The sequence below is a fragment of the Cygnus atratus genome, chromosome 14, assembly GCF_013377495.2.
Source record: "Cygnus atratus isolate AKBS03 ecotype Queensland, Australia chromosome 14, CAtr_DNAZoo_HiC_assembly, whole genome shotgun sequence".
Classification (NCBI taxonomy): domain Eukaryota; kingdom Metazoa; phylum Chordata; class Aves; order Anseriformes; family Anatidae; genus Cygnus; species Cygnus atratus.
In genome coordinates this window covers 9081761-9101112 of record NC_066375.1, presented here as the reverse complement: position 1 = coordinate 9101112, position 19352 = coordinate 9081761, and the positions used below count along the sequence as shown (strand labels likewise).

Here is a 19352-nt window from a genome sequence, read left to right as displayed (position 1 = left end):
CGGCGGCGGAAAGCGCGTCAGGGCCGGCGGGGCGGGCCGGGGGCGGCCCGGCGGCGGCGGCGTCGGCGGCGGCCCCGCCATGGCGGTTGTCGCCCTACGTGCAGGCCATGCAGGAGCTGTTCCGAGCCAACACGCGGAGCCGCGAGTTCCCGGCGCACGGCGCCAAGGTGCACTCGGTGGCCTGGAGCTGCTGCGGCCGCCGCCTGGCCTCCGGGTCTTTCGATAAGACGGCCAGCGTCTTCCTGCTCGAGAAGGACCGGCTGGTGAGGGGACGGGGGGAGGCCGCTGCCCGTGGGCCGGCCGCTGGGGCGGGGGGCTGGGGCCGGGGGGAGGCACCGGAGAGACCCCAGCTGGGGGGGGGAGCAACCCTGGGGGCCGGTACCGGGGCGTGGGGGCCGGTACAGGGGCGTGCGGGGGAGGTACCGGGGCGTGGGGGCCGGTACCGGGGTCAGGGAGCCGGTACCGGGGTCAGGGGGGCCGGTACCGGGATATGGGATCCGGTACCGGGGTGTAGGGGCCGATACCGGGGTCAGGGAGCCGGTACCGGGGTGTGGGGGCCGGTACTGGGGTCAGGGGGCCAGTACCGGGATATGGGGGCCAGTACCGGTCGGTGGTCCGGTAGGGGAGGCCGGGGACCGTGACTGAAGTGGTGGTGGAGGTGCTGGGGTCAGTAACCGGTAGTCCCCGGGGGTGGGCTGACCTGAGCGGGGCTTGCTCTCCCCCCCGTTGGATAACCGTCCTCTTCCTCCAGGTGAAAGAGAACAACTACCGGGGGCACGGGGACAGCGTGGATCAGCTCTGCTGGCACCCCAGCAACCCCGACCTCTTCGTCACGGCGTCCGGGGACAAGACCATCCGCATCTGGGACGTCCGCACCACCAAGTGCATCGCCACCGTCAACACCAAAGGTGGGTCCTTGCCTTCTGGGGGCTGCTGGGCCCCGCAGCACCTCCGCTGCGTGGGACCCCTCTGCAACGATGCTGCTCTCTGGCCTCTTTTGTTGGTTTTGGCAATCAGGGCATCTTTGTTGCTGCTTCTGGTTTAGCGTTGCCCTCATCTAACTTGAGCTGGTGTAAGGGGCAGCAGTGACCACGAGGGCTGGCTTATGCTGGTGTCAGGACTGAGGAACTGCTGAAATATGCAGCTGACTGTTAAAGCGTCCTGCAGGCTCGTCTCTGCAGTCTGGGGGCTACAAGGCTGGAGACTGGGGAAGGCATGTAAGCAGAGACACAAGGTGGAAGTCAAAGTTTACATGGTTTTAGAAAGCGTTTCTTCAAATTTATGGGTTGATTAACCTAGATACCATCTCTGGCCTAGGAAATCTCTGACTTCCAATTGTCAGAGCTGTAAATGTTGTTGTAAGGCGGCATAACTGCAGCCTGCCTTGTTCCTACCCTCGTTCATGTATATTTATTGTTGGCTGCTGCTTTTTCTGGATATTGAAGATCGCTGAGTTAAGAGGGTCTTTGATTTGATCTCGTTTGGTGGTTGCTGTGGATAAAACAGAAAGGATAGTGATGCAGTCATGTTGGCTTGGAGCTATGGTTCTGCTAAGTTTAATTTTCAGTCATTGCACATATTGCTGGACAGTTACTGTGTGGAGTTTGAGGTAAACTGCAGACCTGGCAGTCTTTCGCATCTGGGAGTGGTTCAGAGTTAGTGGAGCAGACTGGGGCCTTGGATCAGGAATAAAAGCTGCCTGTCTGCTTAACGCGCTGTGGCTCCTGCAGATTGTTGTGTGGAAAGACCTGCTGCCTTTCTGCCCCTCTAGGGGAGAACATCAACATCTGTTGGAGCCCTGATGGGCAGACCATTGCAGTGGGGAACAAGGATGATGTTGTCACCTTCATCGATGCCAAGACACATCGCTCCAAAGCTGAGGAACAGTTCAAGTTTGAGGTGAACGAGATCTCCTGGAACAACGATAACAACATGTTCTTCCTCACTAACGGGAACGGCTGCATCAACATCCTCAGGTGGGTGCCCGTGGCACTGGTGGGCTGGGTACCTGGGCTGGCTGCCCTGGTGCGTTTCTGTCATCCAAGGCGGTCTGCAACTCCCTCTGCTGCTTTTGGGAAGTCCCCCACCCCAGTGATCCCCGGTGCTGTGGTGGGAACAAGCTTGGCTGGAATTAGGTTGCCCCGTTTCTGGGCTGGGCTCCCTGTGTGTGACCCAGAGGTTTTGTCTCCTTCACCCAGCTCTCGAGGCTACCAACAGCGTCGCCCTGCACTGTTTTGCTTCACTCAGAGTCCCGGCGTGTCTTACGCTCACACACAAACACTACCCTTCTCTCACTGCTTCCTGCCCTCTCCCTTCATCTCTGCAGCTACCCGGAGCTGAAACCCATTCAGTCCATCAACGCCCATCCTTCAAACTGCATCTGCATCAAGTTTGATCCATGGGGAAGTACTTTGCCACGGGCAGCGCTGATGCGCTCGTCAGCCTCTGGGATGTGGACGAGCTGGTGTGTGTGAGGTGCTTCTCGAGGTAGGTGGTGCTGGCCCGACGCTCCCTGCCTCCTCTCTCTCGTGGCTGTGGGGGGATCGCTCACTGTCTGCTTCGCTCTGCCGCTGCAGGCTGGACTGGCCTGTGCGAACGCTGAGCTTCAGCCACGACGGGAAGATGCTGGCGTCGGCATCAGAGGATCACTTCATTGACATCGCGGAGGTGGAGACAGGTAACGGCTTGCTTTTGGGGAACAGTACGGAGGGAATCGGATGGAGAAGTGCTGGCGGAGCTGGGAGGGCACTGGAGGAGCTTGGCTGTGCACGACAGAGCGCCAGAAGAGGGAGCCTCTGCCTCGCTAATCCCTTGTAGATATGCGTGTGGTGTCTGAGCCTTGTCACCAGGTGATTAAAAGGCGCTGAAGCAGCGTTTGTTCCTCCGCTGCCCTGCGTGGGAGGGAGGAGGCAGGTGCTTGGCTCTGCTGCGCGCCACGGGTCAGCGTGCAGCGCAGGCCTGGAGGCTCTCCCGGCTGACGTGGGCCCCTTTTCCATGCAGGAGAGAAGCTCTGGGAGGTGCAGTGCGAGTCCCCCACCTTCACAGTGGCCTGGCACCCGAAGAGGCCTCTGCTGGCCTTCGCCTGTGACGACAAAGATGGCAAATACGACAGCAGCCGGGAGGCAGGCACTGTCAAGCTCTTTGGGCTCCCCAATGACTCCTGAGGAACCGGCAGCGGGGCAGGGCAGCGGGGAGGCGATGCTTCCCTGCTCTCGGGGATGGGAGGGTGCTTAGGTAGCGTAGGATGGGGTGAGGAGGTCGCTCCCCTCCTTGCCTGCTTGGCAGTGCCCTCGCGTTGTCCCAGCTCTGCGTGTGCCGCTCTCGAGAGCATTTGTAAAAAGCAGCTTGTGTGCCGGTGAGGCTGGGGGGTGCCAGCAGAACCCCCCCCCCCCCAGTCTCAGGGCTACCTTGTCTCCAGGCCACGTAGGGCCTGTTCCAAAGGCAAGTGGCCAAAGAAAATCACTGAACGTGAGTGCTGAGGAGCCTCCCGAGGCAGGAGCTCTGCTCTAGGGCAGCGGCACGCAGCTCCCCAGCAGCGAAAAGCTCTGTGACCATCCCCTGCTCTCCACCCTCGTGGCCCGGGGGTGAGGGCAGCCCCGGAGCACGGCCTGCCCCTTCCCCTCCCACACGTCCCCCGTCTCTTCCCTGCGTGGGAGCAGCAGGGGGGCAGCACGGGGAGGGTGGGGACGCGTGGGCTGGGGGATGTTTCCCCCCCGCTGGGGCATTTTTTTTTGTACGTGTGGTTGTTTTTATAATTTTGATAAATCCTCTTCCATAAGGAAGGCGCCTGTGGCTGTTGTGGGGGCAGGAGGAGGCGAGTGGGGGAAAGGGGGAGGTGCTGAGCTGCTGTCCCCTTCCCTGTCCCCATCCCCATCCCCGTGTCCCCATCTCCTGTGCTGTCGCCGCACCAGAGGGCGCTGCGCCCCCACGCTGGCGGCGAGGAGCGCCAGGGACACCGCGCAGAGGATGGGGACAGGGCCGCGGGGCCGTCCCCGTCCTGTACCCCCCTGCCCTGCCCTCCCCGCTCTGCTCTGGCAGCACCCCCGTGGATGGAGCAGGGCCGTGGTGGCAGCGGGTGGCTCCTGCCTGTCCCCATGTCCCCGTCCCCGCACCCCCAGCAGAGCAGAGCGGCTTCCTCTCCCCCCTCCCCGGGCCGGGTCAGGTCGCAGCTGGGCACGGCGAGGAGGTGCTGGCGCAGCCTGCCTGCGGTGGAGACCTTGCCTGCGTGATCTTCATCGTTTCCCCGCCTAACATTTCCTCCTGACAGAGGCTTTTCCAGGTGACCGCTCTGCTGATGGCGCCTGGGCAACAGCTGAGCTCTTTGCTGTTAAATGATGGCAAATCGGTCGAGGCCGAGGCTGGCTGCAGGCAGAGCCCTCCAGGGCCGTGCCCACGTCAGGATTGCGGGGCTGGGGGGGGGCACGAGGCACCCCACTGCCCAGGGCCTCCTGCCCTTGGGGGACCGAACTTGGGGTGTCTCCAGCCTCAACGGCAGGAGGCTGTGACCAGAAAAAGAGCCCTCGTACCCCATGGGTGTCCCCACTTACTCTGTGGGGGGAGTCCCGGAGCCCAGGAGAAGGGCTGAAGCCCCCCTGCCATACCCAGGGCTCTGTGGGATGGGCCCCAAAGCCTTTTCCCTTGTCCCCAGCCCCACGGAGGGTGCTTTCAGGGTGAGTGCTAGGGAATGGGAGGCAGCTGGACTGAGGGCAGGGCTCGGGGAGCCAGGGAGGCCTTTCCCTTCCCCTGTGGCCCAGCCTGGGCGCTTCTGGGGGCCGCACAGGGTGGGGATGAGCCCTGTGGCACCCCGTAGTGTGACGAGCAGCCGGGTTTCAGCCCTAACAGGGCACGGAGGGATGGCAGATGTTGGTGCAGGGCGCCAGGGCAGTAACAGCTGAGCGAAGGCCGGAGCAATGTACAAATCCCTTTATTTTATTAGTTTGTCAAAGACTAGTTCGAGCAGGATGGTCACAGCATGACTGCGGGGCCCCCGAGCCGCCCTCCGCCTCCCTGCAAGGGCCGGGGCGAGCGGCTGGGGGCTGTGGCGGAGGAAGCACGGGGGGGTGGGTCGGGGGGGTGGCAGCGCGGCAAGGGACGGGCCGGGGCGGTGGCGTGCCCCCCGTCCCCCCCGTCGGGGCGCGAGCGGTGGCTCCTGGGACGTACCCGGGCTGCCTCGCCCGGGGTCCCTTCCCAGGCCCGGGGGACCCGTGTGTGTCCAGCGCCGGGGTGGGGGGCAGCCCTCAGCCCCGCGCTGGGTTTATTGCAGCCCGCGGGCACGGGGCTCTCGGCTCAGCGCCGCGGGCGGCCCCCCGGGGACGGAGGGGCTCGGGGGGGGGTCGAGGCGTGAGCAGCGGACACGAGGACGCATGGAGCAACGGGGGAGCACCCTGGCACACAGACACCAATGCGAGAACGGGGCGGGGCGGGGGGGGGGCAGCGGGGCCGAGACACGGACGAGCGAGCGGTGGGGGGACAGCGGGGATGGGGCGGGGGGGGACGAGGCAGGGGGGGGTCCCTGCCCCGCACGCGCCTTTGTACACGGTCGGCGGAGCGCGGCGCCCGCTCCTCCCGGTGCTGAAGTATTGCAGTCTAACTGATATGGCTTTAACTATGGGGCCAGAGATGCGGGGAAGGGGGGGGGGGGTCCCCTCCAACCCCCCGATGCTGGGGCACACCGGGCAGCCCCGGGGGACCCCCGTGCCCGGGGACCGGGGATGGGGGAGCTGCGGGCAGGGCGCCTGGCTTTGTGCTTTGGGCTTGGCCCAGGGTGGGATGGGGCAGGGTGGCAGTGCCGGGGATGAGGGCGGGCGCACGGAGGCCTGCCCGGGCCCCCCGGCGGGAGGGTGGGAGGGTGGGAGGGCAGGACGGAGGCGGTGTGGGCAGAGAGGCAGGGCCGGGGGCACGGGGAGCCGCCCCGGGGTCCGGTGGGGCCTGGGGTGCCCCCAGCCTGCCGCGAGGTTACATCAGTGCATTTGGTCCCGGATCGCCCTGTCCGGCCAGGGAAGCTCCCCTTTGGCACGACGTGGTCGGGGGGGGGCCCTGCCTGGACGGGACGGGGCGGGTGTTTGGTCTGGTCGGGGGACGGGGCGGAGGGAGGTGGGGAGGGGGTACGGGGATGCCCCCGGGGCCAAGGGAACCGATGGAGGAGTCGGAGGGAGGAGGGCGCCTGTGCCCCAGCACCCCACGGCAGGGTTGGCGGTGCCGTTACTTCTTGAACATATCCTGCAGCGGGCCGGGCAGGTACTTGAGCACGGTGTCCAGGATGCTCTCCTCCTCCTCCTCTTCCTCGTCCCCGCAGCCCGCCGGGATCGCTTTCTTGGGGCGCGTCAGGCTGCCCTCACACGGCTGCTCCAGCGCTGCTTTCTCCTCCGCCTCCTTCTCCTCCTTCTTCTTCAGCCCGTACTGCGGGGGGACAGGCCCTGAGCGGGGCAGGGAGCGGGCGCTGCCTGCCCCGCGCCCCGTGCCCGTCGCTGCCCATCGGTCCCGGCCCCCTCCCAGCCAGCCCCCGGGGCAGGGAGCTGCGGGGCAGGGAGCTGTGCGCCCACCTTGTCGCGGATCTGCTGCCGGACTTTCTCCCGCTCGGCCTCCATGCGGGCGTGCTTGGCTTTCCGCTCCTCCTCCTGCTGGCGCAGCGCTTCCTGCCTCTCCTCCTCCTTCTTCTGCGCGTCGGGGTCCTTCTCCTCCTCGCCCCCCAGCATCTTCCCCATGTCCTTGGTGGCCCCTGTGCGGGACGAGACCCTCAGCTGTGCGGGACGAGACCCCGGGGCTGGCTACCGAAGCCCCTGCACAGCCACGCAGGGCACGGAGCCAGCCTGCAAGGACAACCCGGGGTCCCCCTCGTCCCCGGTGCCACCGGAGCCGGCTGCAGACGGGCTCTGGAGGCTGCGGGGACGGGAGCGCCGCGGGCTGCCTGCGCTGCCCTAGTTCAGCGCCAGCCCGGGGAGACGCCTGCAGCTCCTCCGGCGCTGGCACCCAGGGGACCCGCCGGGGAATCCCACCTCGCGGCAGGAGAGCTGGGAATCCCCCGCCGGGCGCTGCCGGCGCCGGGAACGGGAACCCCGGAGGACTCCAGCGGCTGCTCGATCCCCTGCCGTGGCCCTCCCCAACTGCCTGCACCGCGCTCCCCGGGGCGCTGAGCGTGCGGTCACCCCGCGGCGTCGCTCCCAGGGGGGGGGACGGCACCCACTCACCGCCCAGCGCTTGCTTCATGACGAAGTCCATGGTGCCGGTGTGCGCGTGTGGCTAGGCCGGTGCCCAGCGCTCATCCACTGCCGTCCGTGCTCGCCGACCAGGGCCACCTGGGCGGGGAGAGAGGGGTGGCGTTGGGGACACCGAGCCTGAGGTCCCCGCTGCCCCGGCACCGCGCCAGTCCCTTGGGCTGCGGGACGCACCCCTGCGGACTTAGCTCCAGAGGGACTTCCCACCGCGGCGCTGCCCTCGGTGGGTGGCACGGACCTGGGAGCACCGGAACCCGCCGTGCCACCGCCGTGCCACCACCGTGTCCCCGTGCACGGCGGGGACAGACCCAGCCTGGGGAGGGCGGCGCGAGCCGGTGCCGCAATGCCTGTGCTCTGCGGAGGGAAGGAGTCACAGCTGCCGGCAGGTTGTGGCTTTTTGGGGTTCCGGGCGCGCGTGTGTGTGTGTGTGTGTGCAAATTTGTGGGGCCGGAGGCTGCGTGTGCCCACACGGCGCGGGGGCGTGCAGGCTGTTCGCAAGCTTTGTGCGCGACTTCGGGGCTCTGCAAGCTGCGCGGGTAGGGGCTGCCGGGCGGCGGGTGTGCGCGCGCACGGGCTTGCGGGCTGCGCTCGTGTGCTGCGCGCGGCCCTGCTGCTGCGCGTGTTTGCACGCCGGGGGTGGGGGGGTTGGCTGCGGGCTGGGTTTGTGCGTGCGTGCGGGGCCGGGGGCGTGCGGGCGGCCTGGGGGGGGGTGCGGGCACGGCGCTTTGCAGACCGTGCTGTGAGTGTGGGGGTGTTGCAGGCTGCTTGCAGGGTGTGAGCGCGTGGGGGGGGGCTGCGGGGGTGCTGCGTGGGGGGGGGGGGCGAGCATGCATGTGTGCGTGTCCCCCCCCCCCCCCCGTGTGTGCCCTGTGCGTGCTGGGGGTGCAGGCAGTGCTGGCACTGTGCGTGCAGTTGGCGGTGTGCGTGTGTGCCCCCTGGGTGCCGCAGCCTCGTGGATTCCCCCCCCCCCCCCAATTCAGGACCCCGCAGCAGGCAGCGGGGGGGGGACCCCACCAACTGGTACGGAAGAAGTTTGTTGGTCCCTGCCCCGGGGAACCCCACGGCACCGGGATGGGGACGGGGACGGGGATGGGGACCGGGGGAGGTCTGCTCTGCCCGGGGCTCCGCGGCGGTACCGGCCACGGCGGGGCTCAGGGGACACCGGAGACACGGCGACACCGAGCGGCGAGGACGGGGGGGGGGGGGTGTAAGGAAACCGGGGGGGCCCGGGACAGCGGGACCACGGAGCGGGGCGCGGGGACACCACGGGGGGGGGGGGGGGGGGGACACCCGACGGGGTGGGCGCAGGCAGGGACACGGGGACGGCCACCCACGGGAGGGCACACCGGGCATGCAGCCACCACCGGGCGGTGACACGGCGGGGGGGGACACGGCGGACGCGGGACGGGGCCGCGGGAAGGGGATGACAGCGGTGGAGCGGGGACCCTCGGGGGGGGGGGGGGGGGCGACCTCCCCCTCCCCAGCCCTTCCCCTCCCCGGTGGCTGCGGCGCGGGGCCCTCCCGGTGCCGCCCGGTGCCGCAGCGGCGGCGCTGTCCGTTCAGCACCGGGCGGCGCGGCACTCACCGGCTCCGCCGCGGCTCTCGGCTGCCGCCGCCCCGCCCCGCCCCGCCCCGATCCCGCCCCCCCCCCCTCCCCGGCACGCCTGCCCCCCCCCCCCCCTCCCCGGGAGACGCCCCCGGCTCCGCTCCGCTCCCCGCCGGCAGCGGGGGCAGTGCGGGTGTGCGCCTACGGGGGTGGTACGGGAGGGGTCCGGGCCCCCCCCCCCTCTAAACACACACACCCCGGGACCCCCCCCGGGGAATGCTGCTGGGACCGGGGAGCGCCACCCCGCTTCTCCCCCCCCCCCCACCCCGCTGCAGTGATTCACCTCCGCCGCAATGAACGGCCCGAGCGAGGCGGTGGCGGTGACCCCCCCCCCCCCCTCCCCTCCCCCCCCGGACACCCCGAGCGGCACCCGGACCCCCGCCCCGCTTCGGCACCCTGACCCTGACCCGGCACCCTGCCCCCCAGCCCCTGCTTGTCCCCGGGACCCCCCGGTCCCGGGGGATCAGAGCCCCCACGAGCCTCCGTGAGCCCCCACGAGCCTCCGTGCCTCTGCCCAGGCCTCGGTAACTCCGCCGCTCTCCAGGAGCAGCCGTGTTTAATTGCAGAGGCGCGGGGCGGCTGCGGGAGCTATGAAAGTCCCCGCTAAATCGCCGCGGCCACGCGGAGCCCCCAGCTCGGAATTTTTGGCGCTGACCCCCAGGGGGTCCCATGGCTGGCGAGGGATGCCAGGGCACAAGGTGCTGGGGGACGCGCAGTGGCCTCGGGGTGCTGGGGACACGCAGTGACTTTGGGGTGCCGGGGACGCGCGGGGGCCTCGCGGCCCCGACGCCCACGTGGCCGCGGGGGAGCTCGGGGTGCGGAGGCGCTGGGCCGGGTGCGCACCCCACGGCCCCGCAGAGGGGCAGCCGGCGCCTGCCGATGAATCCAGCCGTGCGCGGGTAGAGACGAGGCGAGCTCTTTGCAAATCGGATTAGCGGAGCTCCGAGCGCGGCTTCGGGGATCTCCGGTGGTTAACGGCGAGGCCCTGGAGCTGCAGCCCTGCGGGGGATGCTCACAGCTGCAGCCCAGAGCCCCGCACCCCCGTGGGGCACGCGGCACCGACGGACCCCCACGGGCGCACTCAGCACCACGACGCATGGCCGCAGGGGCAGACGGCTCTCAGCACGGGGATAATGCACGGAGGACACGTTCCTCCCGTTCACCCCCTGCTCACAGCACCCCAAAACATCCCCCCCCCCCCCCCGCCCAGCACACTCCTCCACCAGCCCCAAACCCTCCGCCTCCTCCCACCCCGACCGACAACTCATTTTTCCACCTCCATGCAAAAATTCCTCCTGCCCTTGCGCCCGATGCGAGCTGCGGGATGGGCATGGGGGCGGTGGGACAGGCACACACTTGGCCTGTCCGTCCGTCCGTCCACCCGTCCGTCCGTCCCGCAGCAGCCCCGCTCCGGGCGCTGACGTCAGCACTCCCGGCAGCCGGGCGGTGGGCGGGCGGCACCGCTCCTATTGTATTAAAAATAATACAGCGGAGCACAAATTCATTACAGATAAGTGTGACAGCCAGGAGGAATTAACGAGCCCGTCTCTCAGCGCCTGACAAACGCCTCCTTTTGTTCCTGGGATGGGTCCTTGAGTCTTTCAATCTTTGGAGATGCCTCGGCTCATTAAGCGCATCCTCCCCCAGTAGCTCCCGGCGTGCCCAAGGACTGGTCCCAGTAAGAGCTCTGGCCATGCCAGCGGGGCCAATCCTTCACGCCGCGGGGCTTGGTGGCGGGTGGGCTGCCCGGGGCGCTGTCCCCGAGCGTGGGACCCCAGGCAGGGTGCCGGCAGCAGGGGGAGGTGGGCGAAGCAGCACGAGGCTCCCGGCAGCCGCGGCCAACCGCCCCGGCGCTCCAGCTGCCGGTGCCAGCAGCGCACCCGCAGCCGGCGGGCTGGCGGGCACCCAGCTCTGCCCCGCGGGAAGGGAGCTGGGGCGGCGTCGCCTCCGTCCCCACGCCACGGGCTCCGGCAGATGTTTGCAGGATGCTGGCGGCACGGGGAGGTGGTGGCGGGTTTGGGGAGATCCTTGGGTGCAGTTGGTCCCCGGTGTCGTGCTGGGTGAGCTGCCCGGTGACTCCTTGGTGCTGGCCGGGGGAGGCAGGAAGGGAAGGGACGGGGAGGGAAGGGGGAACAGCGCCGTGGCCAGATGGAGGAGGAAGCTCTCGGTGCTGCCAAGTCCTGCAAGTCGCCTCCGCGCCCGCTCGCGGGGGCAGCGCAGGAGGGACGGAGCTGGCGCGGGTGCCAGGACCCCAGCAGCACCTCGCTCTGCTCCCTGCCACCGCTGGGGAACGGGCACGGGGCTGGCTGCTGCTGCATCAGCCACCATATGGGGTCAGCGATGCCCCGGCATCGTCCCCAGGCCCTGCAGCTACAAGGGGACCCTGCAAGGTCACAGCATCCGCGGGCTCCCACAGAGTTCCTGAGCAGAGCCAGGGCGCCTGAATGCCTGCACCCATCCCTGCTGCACCGCCACCAACCCGGCCTGCTGCAACCCCTCAGCAGCACAGGGCAATTATTTTATTTACCCCCCCCCCCCCCAGTCTCTGCAGAAAATAATTATTGGCCCTCCTCATCGCACCAAGGGATTAAAAGTGGTTAACTCCATTTCCAAAGGCTTTGTTACGTCGGTTTTCCCTCGGCTGCTGCACAAGGCGATTTCCACAGTGCCACTTAGGCAGCTTTTATCAGGTTGTCTTCTGGAGGTAATTGGGTTTTTCAGGAGCCTGTTTAAAATTCGTAACCCGGCCTCTTAAACAAAACAAAAACAGCAGCGGGGAGAAGGGGAAGAGGCAGCACAAAACAGGCAGCAGCTGCAGCTCTGAAGAGCAGCTCTGGCCCCCTTGGGGCTGGCACCGGGCAGTGACGGGGACGGGGACAGGGATGGGGACAGGGATGGGGACAGGCACCGGAGTGCTGCAGAATCAGCTCGGAGCCGACCCTCCTGAGCAAGGTCAGGGCACGCAGAGGGCAGGGACAGCCCCTGCCACCCGCTGTCCTTCCCGCGGTGACACTGTGCATGTGCGAGGGGGGACCCGGGCTCACCGCCGCGCTCGGGGCCAACACCGCAGCTTTCCCCGCTGCCCTGCACCACCAGCACGGCCCCGCCAGCATCAGCACCCCAGACCCGGCTGCACCCCTACCGCGACCCCTCCGCAGCGCTCTCGCCGATGGGCTGGCCCCAAGCACTGGGCTCCTTCCTGCCCGTGGGGCCGGGGGTGCGCAGGGTGCCCCCAGCCCGTCCATGGCAGCGGTTTGGGTGCTGGCGGCTCCGTGCCGCGGGGCGCAGCGTGCGCCGGGCCGTGGGTGGCGGGGAGGTGCTGCGGCAGATGGGTGGCGGGGCCGGGTGGTGGCACCGCACGCAATTAGGGCCGCGTGTGCCCCCCCCCCCCCCCCCCCCCCGGGGGCTGTTAGCAGGAGCTGTGCGTACACCCATGCCTGCAGGGCTGCATGTGTGCCTGTTTGTCCCGAGCCGGCGTGCCAGCTGGGGTGGCTGCGGCAGAAAGAGCTGGGGGGCAAGGAGGGGACCGAGCCCGCTGCCTCCAGCCTTTCCCGGCACAGCTGGGAAAAAAAAAACAAACAGGAAGGTGCCGGAGAGGGGAGAAGTGCTCCCACTGCAGCCCTAAAACGCGCATGGGGCTGAATTTCCCACTGGGGCCGGGACCCAGCTCCAGTCACTGCGTGACCAAGAGCCTCGGCTTCGCCCTGCTCTGCGCGCTGTGATGGGGAGCTCGGCTCCCCCAGCCTTTCCCATAGCTGGCGGCCCCCACGAGCCCCCACAGAGCCCCGAGGTGGCCACATCCCCATGGCTCTGCCAGCACCACGGCACACGACCCCGCTGCAGCCACCCCCTGCCCTGTGAGCACCGGGGATGCCGGATCGGCCCTCTCAGCCGCACGCTGCAGCGGCGGCTCCTTGTCCCCGTGGCTGCCGGGAGCAGCGTGCGGCCGGTGCCTCTGTGCCGTGCATTATTAAACAGAGGCACTGCAGCCCCTCCCTGTTTATCCTGCCTGGGCTGCGTGGGAAGCGGGCTGGGGGAGCAGCGACCGCTCTCTGCAGTCCCTGGCGGAAGATTTAGGGCTTGCTGCAGGTACGGCCGCTTCGCCCAGCAGCTTTGGGACCCCCGGGGTTATTCCCCCAGCCCCTTCCCACCTCCAGCAGGGCGAATTCTACCTCCCCCTGTAAAGCCCCCATGCATCCAGCCTCGGTGCCGGCACCTACACGGCTTTCCCCAGCCCACACAGCAGGTACTCGGCGCATTTACATCCCGAACGCCGTACAGAAAGGCACACTTGCTCCGAGTCCACCCCATCAATATTTATGGCAGGCACGCACACCCGCACAGCTCTGCAGGGGCCAGCGCGGAGCAGAGCTGGGCGCAACACACCCGGCACCATGCGGGCAGCCAACAAAAGCCCCCTCCGAGCCCCCACAGTGCCTCCCCGGCGCTCCCTGCCCCCGACAGCCCCAGCGATCGCCCTTGAGGAAGGAGCCAGGCTGTGCACGTCCCCTATTTCCATCCCTTTGCCGTGGCAGGGGACATCCAGGGCCAGTGATGGTGGAGGTGGCCGGGGCTGGTGGGGAGCAGATGCCTGGGCCCCCCCAGCCCCTCTCCTGGGCTCCGTGCTGGGATGGGAGCACCTACAAAGGAGGGCGAGCACCTTCCTCCCTGGGGGGGCGGCCCCACAGAGGGCAGGTTTGGGAGCTGAGATGCCCCAGAGCCACCGAGGGTCACAGCGCCGGGGACACCCCGTCCTCCGCCGGCAGCAGATGGAGGCACGGTGGGGGGCTCAGCGGTGGCGGGGGGGGGACATCTGGGTGTCGGGGCTCCAGCCAAGCTGCGGCTCGGTGGGAGCGGGATGTGCCTGGATCAGGGGACGGGGAGGGTGAGACCCCTGTGCTGGGGGACAGCTCGGGGGGGAGGGCGAGGGCGAAGCCGCCCCCAGCCCGCCTGCGCTCGGGGTTTCCGCTGCGGTGTGACGCTGGATGGGCACGGCGCCGCTCCAAGAGCTGCTGGGGCTCTGGCCAGAAAATCATTCTTGGCTGCTTCCAGCGGGGTTTGGCTCCTACCTTTCCCATCTGGGGGCTTTCAGAGAAAAAAAAAGAAAGGGGGAAAAAAAAAAAAAAGGAAAAAAAAAAATCCCCGTTCCCCACACCAGCTCCACAACCACCGTCACCCGCCAGGGTCCCAAGGCAGGACCGTGCCCCACGTCCGCCCCAGAGCTGCTGCCCCCGCTGGGGTCTCGCCAGGCCTGAGCCCCGCGGTGCTGAGCCTGCAGCGGGGCCGCGCTGCCTACCTTGGTGCGTGCAGCGCCGGGCGTCCGCGGGCTTCGGCACCTAACGCAGCGCGGCGAGGGCCTCGCGGGGGCGGGTGGGCATCGCAGGGAGAGCGGGGCCTGTGGGAGACACCGGCGGCGAGAGGATCAGTGCTGGAGGAGGCACCCCACTGAGCACAGGACACCCCACACAGCGCAGGATGGAGCGTGGCCGAGGCCACCAAGTCGGCTGGAGCACAGGCATATGAGGGCTGGCGGTGGGTTCCTTCATCCCCCAGAGGAGGAGGATGAGGACGGCGCTGCTGTCTTCATCCACGGGTGATGGAGAGCGCAGCCCACTGCCTGTTTTTTGGACCCCCCCCAACCCCTCGCACCCCAAGCTCCGAGGACGGGAGCGACGTGCTGCCAGGGCCCACCAAGGGGGGAGCCCAGCGGGGACACGGGAGGGCAGCAGCCACCAGGAGGTGGCAGCCCCTCGGGGGCTTCGCTCCTCTCGGACCAAGGACGCCAGCACCGCTGCTGGCCGAGGGCTCCTGGCCGAGGGCTCCGCTCTCTCTGCAGACACCCGGCAATTTGGATGCCTGCATTAATTATTTAGCGGGCTCTCACTCTTTGAGGGTTTTAAAATTTCGCATTAACTCTGCATTCCTCGGCTTTCAGATGATGAATTTCTTCTTTGGAGAAGGTAATGGCGAGTTAAAACAAGCAGGCAAACAAAAGCCCTTAACAAAGGCTGCGGGCTGAGGAAGCCTTTCCCTCCTCCGGCTCCCAACTTCGGCTGAACTTCGGGAAGCTTCTGCCTGGGATTTTTCTTGTCCCTGCCCCAAATGTCCTTGAGATGCCCCTGTCAGGCTGGGGAGGCTCAGGGGATGCTCCCAGGGGGACGCTGCTTGGGACGGGGCCATGCAGGCACCCGGGCACCCCACCACTGTCTCGGGGTGGCACTGTGTCCTGTCCCCACAGAGCAGCTGGTGCCACCCCGGTGCCCATCACAGGCACAGCGTGGGCTGCGTGACTTAGGGAGCAGGTTCCTGGGGAAGTCACGTATTTATCCTCACTTAGAGCCAGCTCCTTTCCTCAGCCCTGGGGAATTTCCAGGGCAAATTGTAGATAAACGCCCAGGGGAGCCGGGGGAAAACACACTCAGACAGCAACACCGGGGGACGGGGGCTGCCGGGGGTAACGCCTGCCTTCTATTTAAAAAGAGATTAAACGCTCTCCTGCACTGAGGAGCAGGGAAGTGGGTCCCAGCCCCAGGGGCAGGGGACACCCCAAGTCCCCAGGTGCAGCACTGGGTTTGGGGACAGGGCACCGTGCGGGCATCCGGCCCCTCGCACCCCATTGGGACCCCCGTGGAGACCCCCGAAATGCAGCTGCTTCCCCGGGAAACGCGGCGCCGAGAGCTCAGCCTGGAAAGGGCTCGGCGGCAGCGTGAAGGTGACCTTTGCTGGGGACAGGCGCTGCCTCCTGCGGGATGTGGGAAGGTTCAGAGCGGGGTAGGACAGGCTGCAGGGCCACCCTGAGGACGGGGACTGGGGGCGGCTGGGTTTTCAGGCAGCTCAGCACCAGGGAGAGGAGCTGAGCTGGGACAGGATCAGTCCCTGCTGTGCCGGCCACATCCTGGGGTGTAAATCAGCTGCTGTCCTTTGCTGAAACCCCACAGCGTGTTCAGAAGGGAGGAACTCCCCGCGTGGGGGCCCGAGGAGATGCAGAGGGTCCTGGGGGGGCTGCTGGGGGCTGTGCCGGTCGGGTTCCTGCAGGGCGCTGCTTTTTTGGGCCAGAGCAGTGCGGGGTTTGTTTGTTTACGTATTTATTTATTTATGTCCTGCCTTTGCAACCAGCAGAGCCTGCCAGGAGCACAGAGCTGCCTCTCACCTGGGCGGCTCACGGGGAGAACTGCAGCAGCTCAGGCTGTCTGTCTGTCTGTCTGTCCAGACGCCTACCTCAGCCAAAGGCAGAGGCGAGGCAGAGGAAGGGAAGAGCAGAGCGGGGCGAGTGGTGGGTGCTGGTGGGGCTGCTTTTACCCAGCCAAGGGTCTGCCCACAGGCAGCCCCCAGGGTGAAGCTGAGGCCTGAGATGAGGCCGTTGGCGAGTCCCCAGCCCCTCTGTTTGGCACCTCCTGCTCTCAGCGCCCCGCTTTCAGAGCTCAGCTCGTCCGGCTACCGCGGTGTCTGAGGCACCCGGGGGTGGGCTGGGGACGGGAAGAAGTGGGTGCGTGGGGTGGGAAACGCGGGGCCACATCTCAAATTGTTTCTTCTGTGTCAGGAGATGCCCTGGAGACCTGCTCGGGGCCGGCAGCAGCTTCGTGTCCAGGCACTGGGTGTTGGAGGGAGGCACAGAGCCTCTGTGCTCGGGGGAAATATTGTCAGGGCAGGATTAGGGCAGCAGCACCCATCCCGCCTGCCACGTGGGGACAAGAGCGCTCAGGTGTCACGTTGTGCCCTGCCCCTGAGCCACCCCGCGTGCCTCAAACCCAAACCTTCAGCCTTAAAAAACTCAGTGCTTCCTGCACATCTGTCCATGCGCCAGGGCAGGCCTGGATCCCACCGCTGCTGGGCTCAGGGGCAGGGTTGAGATGAAAAATGGTCCCGAGCGTTTCCGCAGCAGCTGGGCAGGGCCGGAGCCGCTGCACCCGCTGGCGGCAGGAGGAGCAGGCACCTGCGGCACACAACGGCACGGGCAGGGTGACACGGGCAGGGTGACGGCGGCTCCTGGGGACGGACGGGGAGACCGGGGCTGGGTGGCACAGCCCGGAGAGCCCAGGTCGGGCACGAGGTCTGGGCCTCCGTGGAGCTGGGAGAGGCGGAGGGGAAAGCTCCTGGGATGAGCAGCAGGAGCGCTGAGGCGAGAGCAGCCCGCAGGAGCACGGCTTGTTTACCCGGGCTGAGCAGGCCTGATTGCTCTCTATAAATACACCCGGCGAGTAAACACCGGGGAGGGAGAGGGATCGGTTAAACTCGGGGATAATGCTGGCGTAGGAACAAACGGGAAGGTCTGCCCGGGAACACACGGAGGCCGCGGGCAGGAGGAGCTCGTGCAGTCCCATGCCTGGACAGCCTCGGGGACAGCAGGGTCCCCGTGGTGGGGCCGGTGCCACGTTGCCTGCCACCAGCTGGGGTAGGCAGGTGCCCAGCGGTGGGATTGGAGCGGGGCCACGCTCCTGGTGAACACCGGGTGGTTCCTCCGCAGCCAGCCGGCGGGGACCTGACCTCTGCTGGGACTCGGCGCCGGTGCTAAAATGGTGATGGGAAATTCGGCGCACGGCCCCTCCGCTCCCCGCACGGCTCCCGAGGAGCAGCAGCGGGCCCGGCGGGCTGTGCCTGGCAGCAGGCGGCTGCGGAAAGCCGGGGATGAGCCAAGGTGCGAACCGCAGCCATCCTCCGGGCGCTGCGAGGTGTTAATAGCTCTGCCTGCTTGGGGTCATTTCAATACTAATGTTAGCACGCGAGAAGCAATCGAAGAAACGAACGCTCAGCCCACAGCCAAGGGAGACTTCGAGACATTTTCCTGGGCCGGATTGCCCCGGCAGAGCTCTCCCCGGTGTCCGTAGGCTCGCAGGGAAGCCCCGAGCCACGAGCCCTGTCCGAAGCGAAGGTGCCAGCCCCGCTTCGCTGCTCCCACTCCCCGCACCGCCTGCCTGGGGGCAGCGGCCACCCGGTCACGCTCCTGCCATGCGGGTGGCACTGCCACCGCGCGCTGCCAGGCCCGGGTCCCGGCAGCCACCTGCCCTGCGTGCCGCAGCCCCGGGGACGCGGCAGGGGGACGGGGATGGAGCGTGGGGGTGCTGGGACGCCGGAGGGGTGCTGCGGCGGGGAGAGGGGACGGATGGCACCCCGGGGACCGGAGCTGCCGTGCAGCAGCAGTGGCCCACGAGTGGCTGCGAGTCCCCGGGAGAGAGAAGGGGATGGGGAGGCGTGGGGAGAGCCCGGCAGGGTACCGGGAGCTGCCCCCGGGGACAAGCAGAGGGTGGCAGAGGGTGCGGGTCGCCTCTCCCTGCCCACAGCCCCGCTCTGCGGGGCCCCCATGAGCCACATCCCCGTGTGACGGGGGGGGGGGGGGGGGGGGCACACAGCCCTTCCCCGGCCCCCAGCCCGACCTGCGGGGCGGAGGGAAGGGAGGGGATGGGATGCAGAAGGGGGGCAGCCGGGGAAAAAGGTGTGTGGGGGGGGGGGGGCCAGCTGAACGCTGCCTCCCGCAGCCGCAGCCCGCCCCGCAGCCCGCATGCCGCAGCCCGCAGCCCCGCGGCCGCCGCCCCGTTACATAAGCCGGCGGCCCCGGGAGGCTCGGCGGGCCGGTCCCCGGCCCCATCCCCGGCCCCGTCTCCATCCCCGTCCCCGTTTCCCCCCCCCCGCCCCCCCCCCTCCCCGGGCTCTGCGGCACGGCGGGGCCCGCCCCCGGCTGCCTGCTCCCGGTGCCCGGTGCCGGCCCCGCACCCACCTGGCTCGGCTCGGCTCGGCGCGGCTCCGGTCCGCCCCGTCCGCCCCCGGCGCAGGGAAGGAGCCGCCGCCGGAAGGGAGGCGGGAGCCGGAGCGGTCCGGGGGGGGGGGGGGGGAGCCCCGCTGCTGCCTCCCCCTCCGCCGCACGGCCTCCCGGGCGGGGCCGGCTCCGTGCCCGCCCCCGGCCCGCCCCGCGCCCCCGCCGGCAGCCCCCGCTGGTGGCGGGTCCTCTACGGTACCCGGCCGTGTGTGGGGGGTGTGTGTGTGTGGGGGGGGTCTGTGTGTGTGTGTGTGGGGGGGGGGGTGTCTGTGTGTCTGTGTGTCTGCCTGTGTGTGTCTGCCTGTGTGTGTGTGTGTGTGTCTGTCTGTGTGTCCGTGTGTGTGTGTCCCCGGTGCCCAGGCATCGCCCCCGCTGCGCATCCCTCCCTGCCGCCACCTGCCCACGTCCCCGCTCCCTACAATTGCCCCCTGCAGTCCCCCCCCCGTACCCGGCCACGACCCCGGTACCCCCAGTTCCTGGCCACCCCGCTACCTGCCCATCCCTCCCGACCTGTCGCCCCCCTTAGCAGTGATCCCCCCCGTATCCATCCCATCCCCAGGGCCCAGCACTTCTCTCCCCCCCCCCGGCTCGGCCATTCCCCCTCCCGTGGGGTTGAAGCCCATCGCTGGCCGTGGGGCTGCGCGGGTGCCACCCGGAGACGCGGGGTCCTCTGAGCCTGGGGGTGCCGGGTGCCTCGGCCCAGCGTGCAAAGTGCTGGGGGGTGTCCAAAAACCAAGCTCGAGGGAGACGGAGTGGTCTGAGCAGGGCCGAGGGGAGCAGA

At 68.3% G+C, this 19352-nt stretch overlaps 2 protein-coding genes across 2 annotated transcripts; one reads left to right on the top strand and one right to left on the bottom strand.

Annotated features, from left to right (window-relative positions):
- The first annotated feature begins 44 nt into the window (after nt 1-44).
- Nucleotides 45-3778, top strand: THOC3 (THO complex subunit 3). The gene is given in 7 exon segments (XM_035559611.2): nt 45-263; nt 752-908; nt 1772-1976; nt 2327-2397; nt 2400-2487; nt 2577-2677; nt 3001-3778. Coding segments are annotated over 7 exon segments (942 nt in total). The 5' UTR covers nt 45-107; the 3' UTR covers nt 3165-3778.
- A 2423-nt stretch (nt 3779-6201) lies between these two features.
- Nucleotides 6202-7289, bottom strand: CPLX2 (complexin 2). Its single transcript, XM_035559822.1, has 3 exons — nt 7188-7289; nt 6543-6718; nt 6202-6399 (listed from the first exon to the last, which is right to left on the bottom strand). Exons 1-3 carry the CDS (start codon nt 7216-7218, stop codon nt 6202-6204), a joined length of 405 nt encoding a protein of 134 aa, XP_035415715.1. The 5' UTR covers nt 7219-7289.
- Between the last annotated feature and the right edge of the window lie 12063 nt (nt 7290-19352).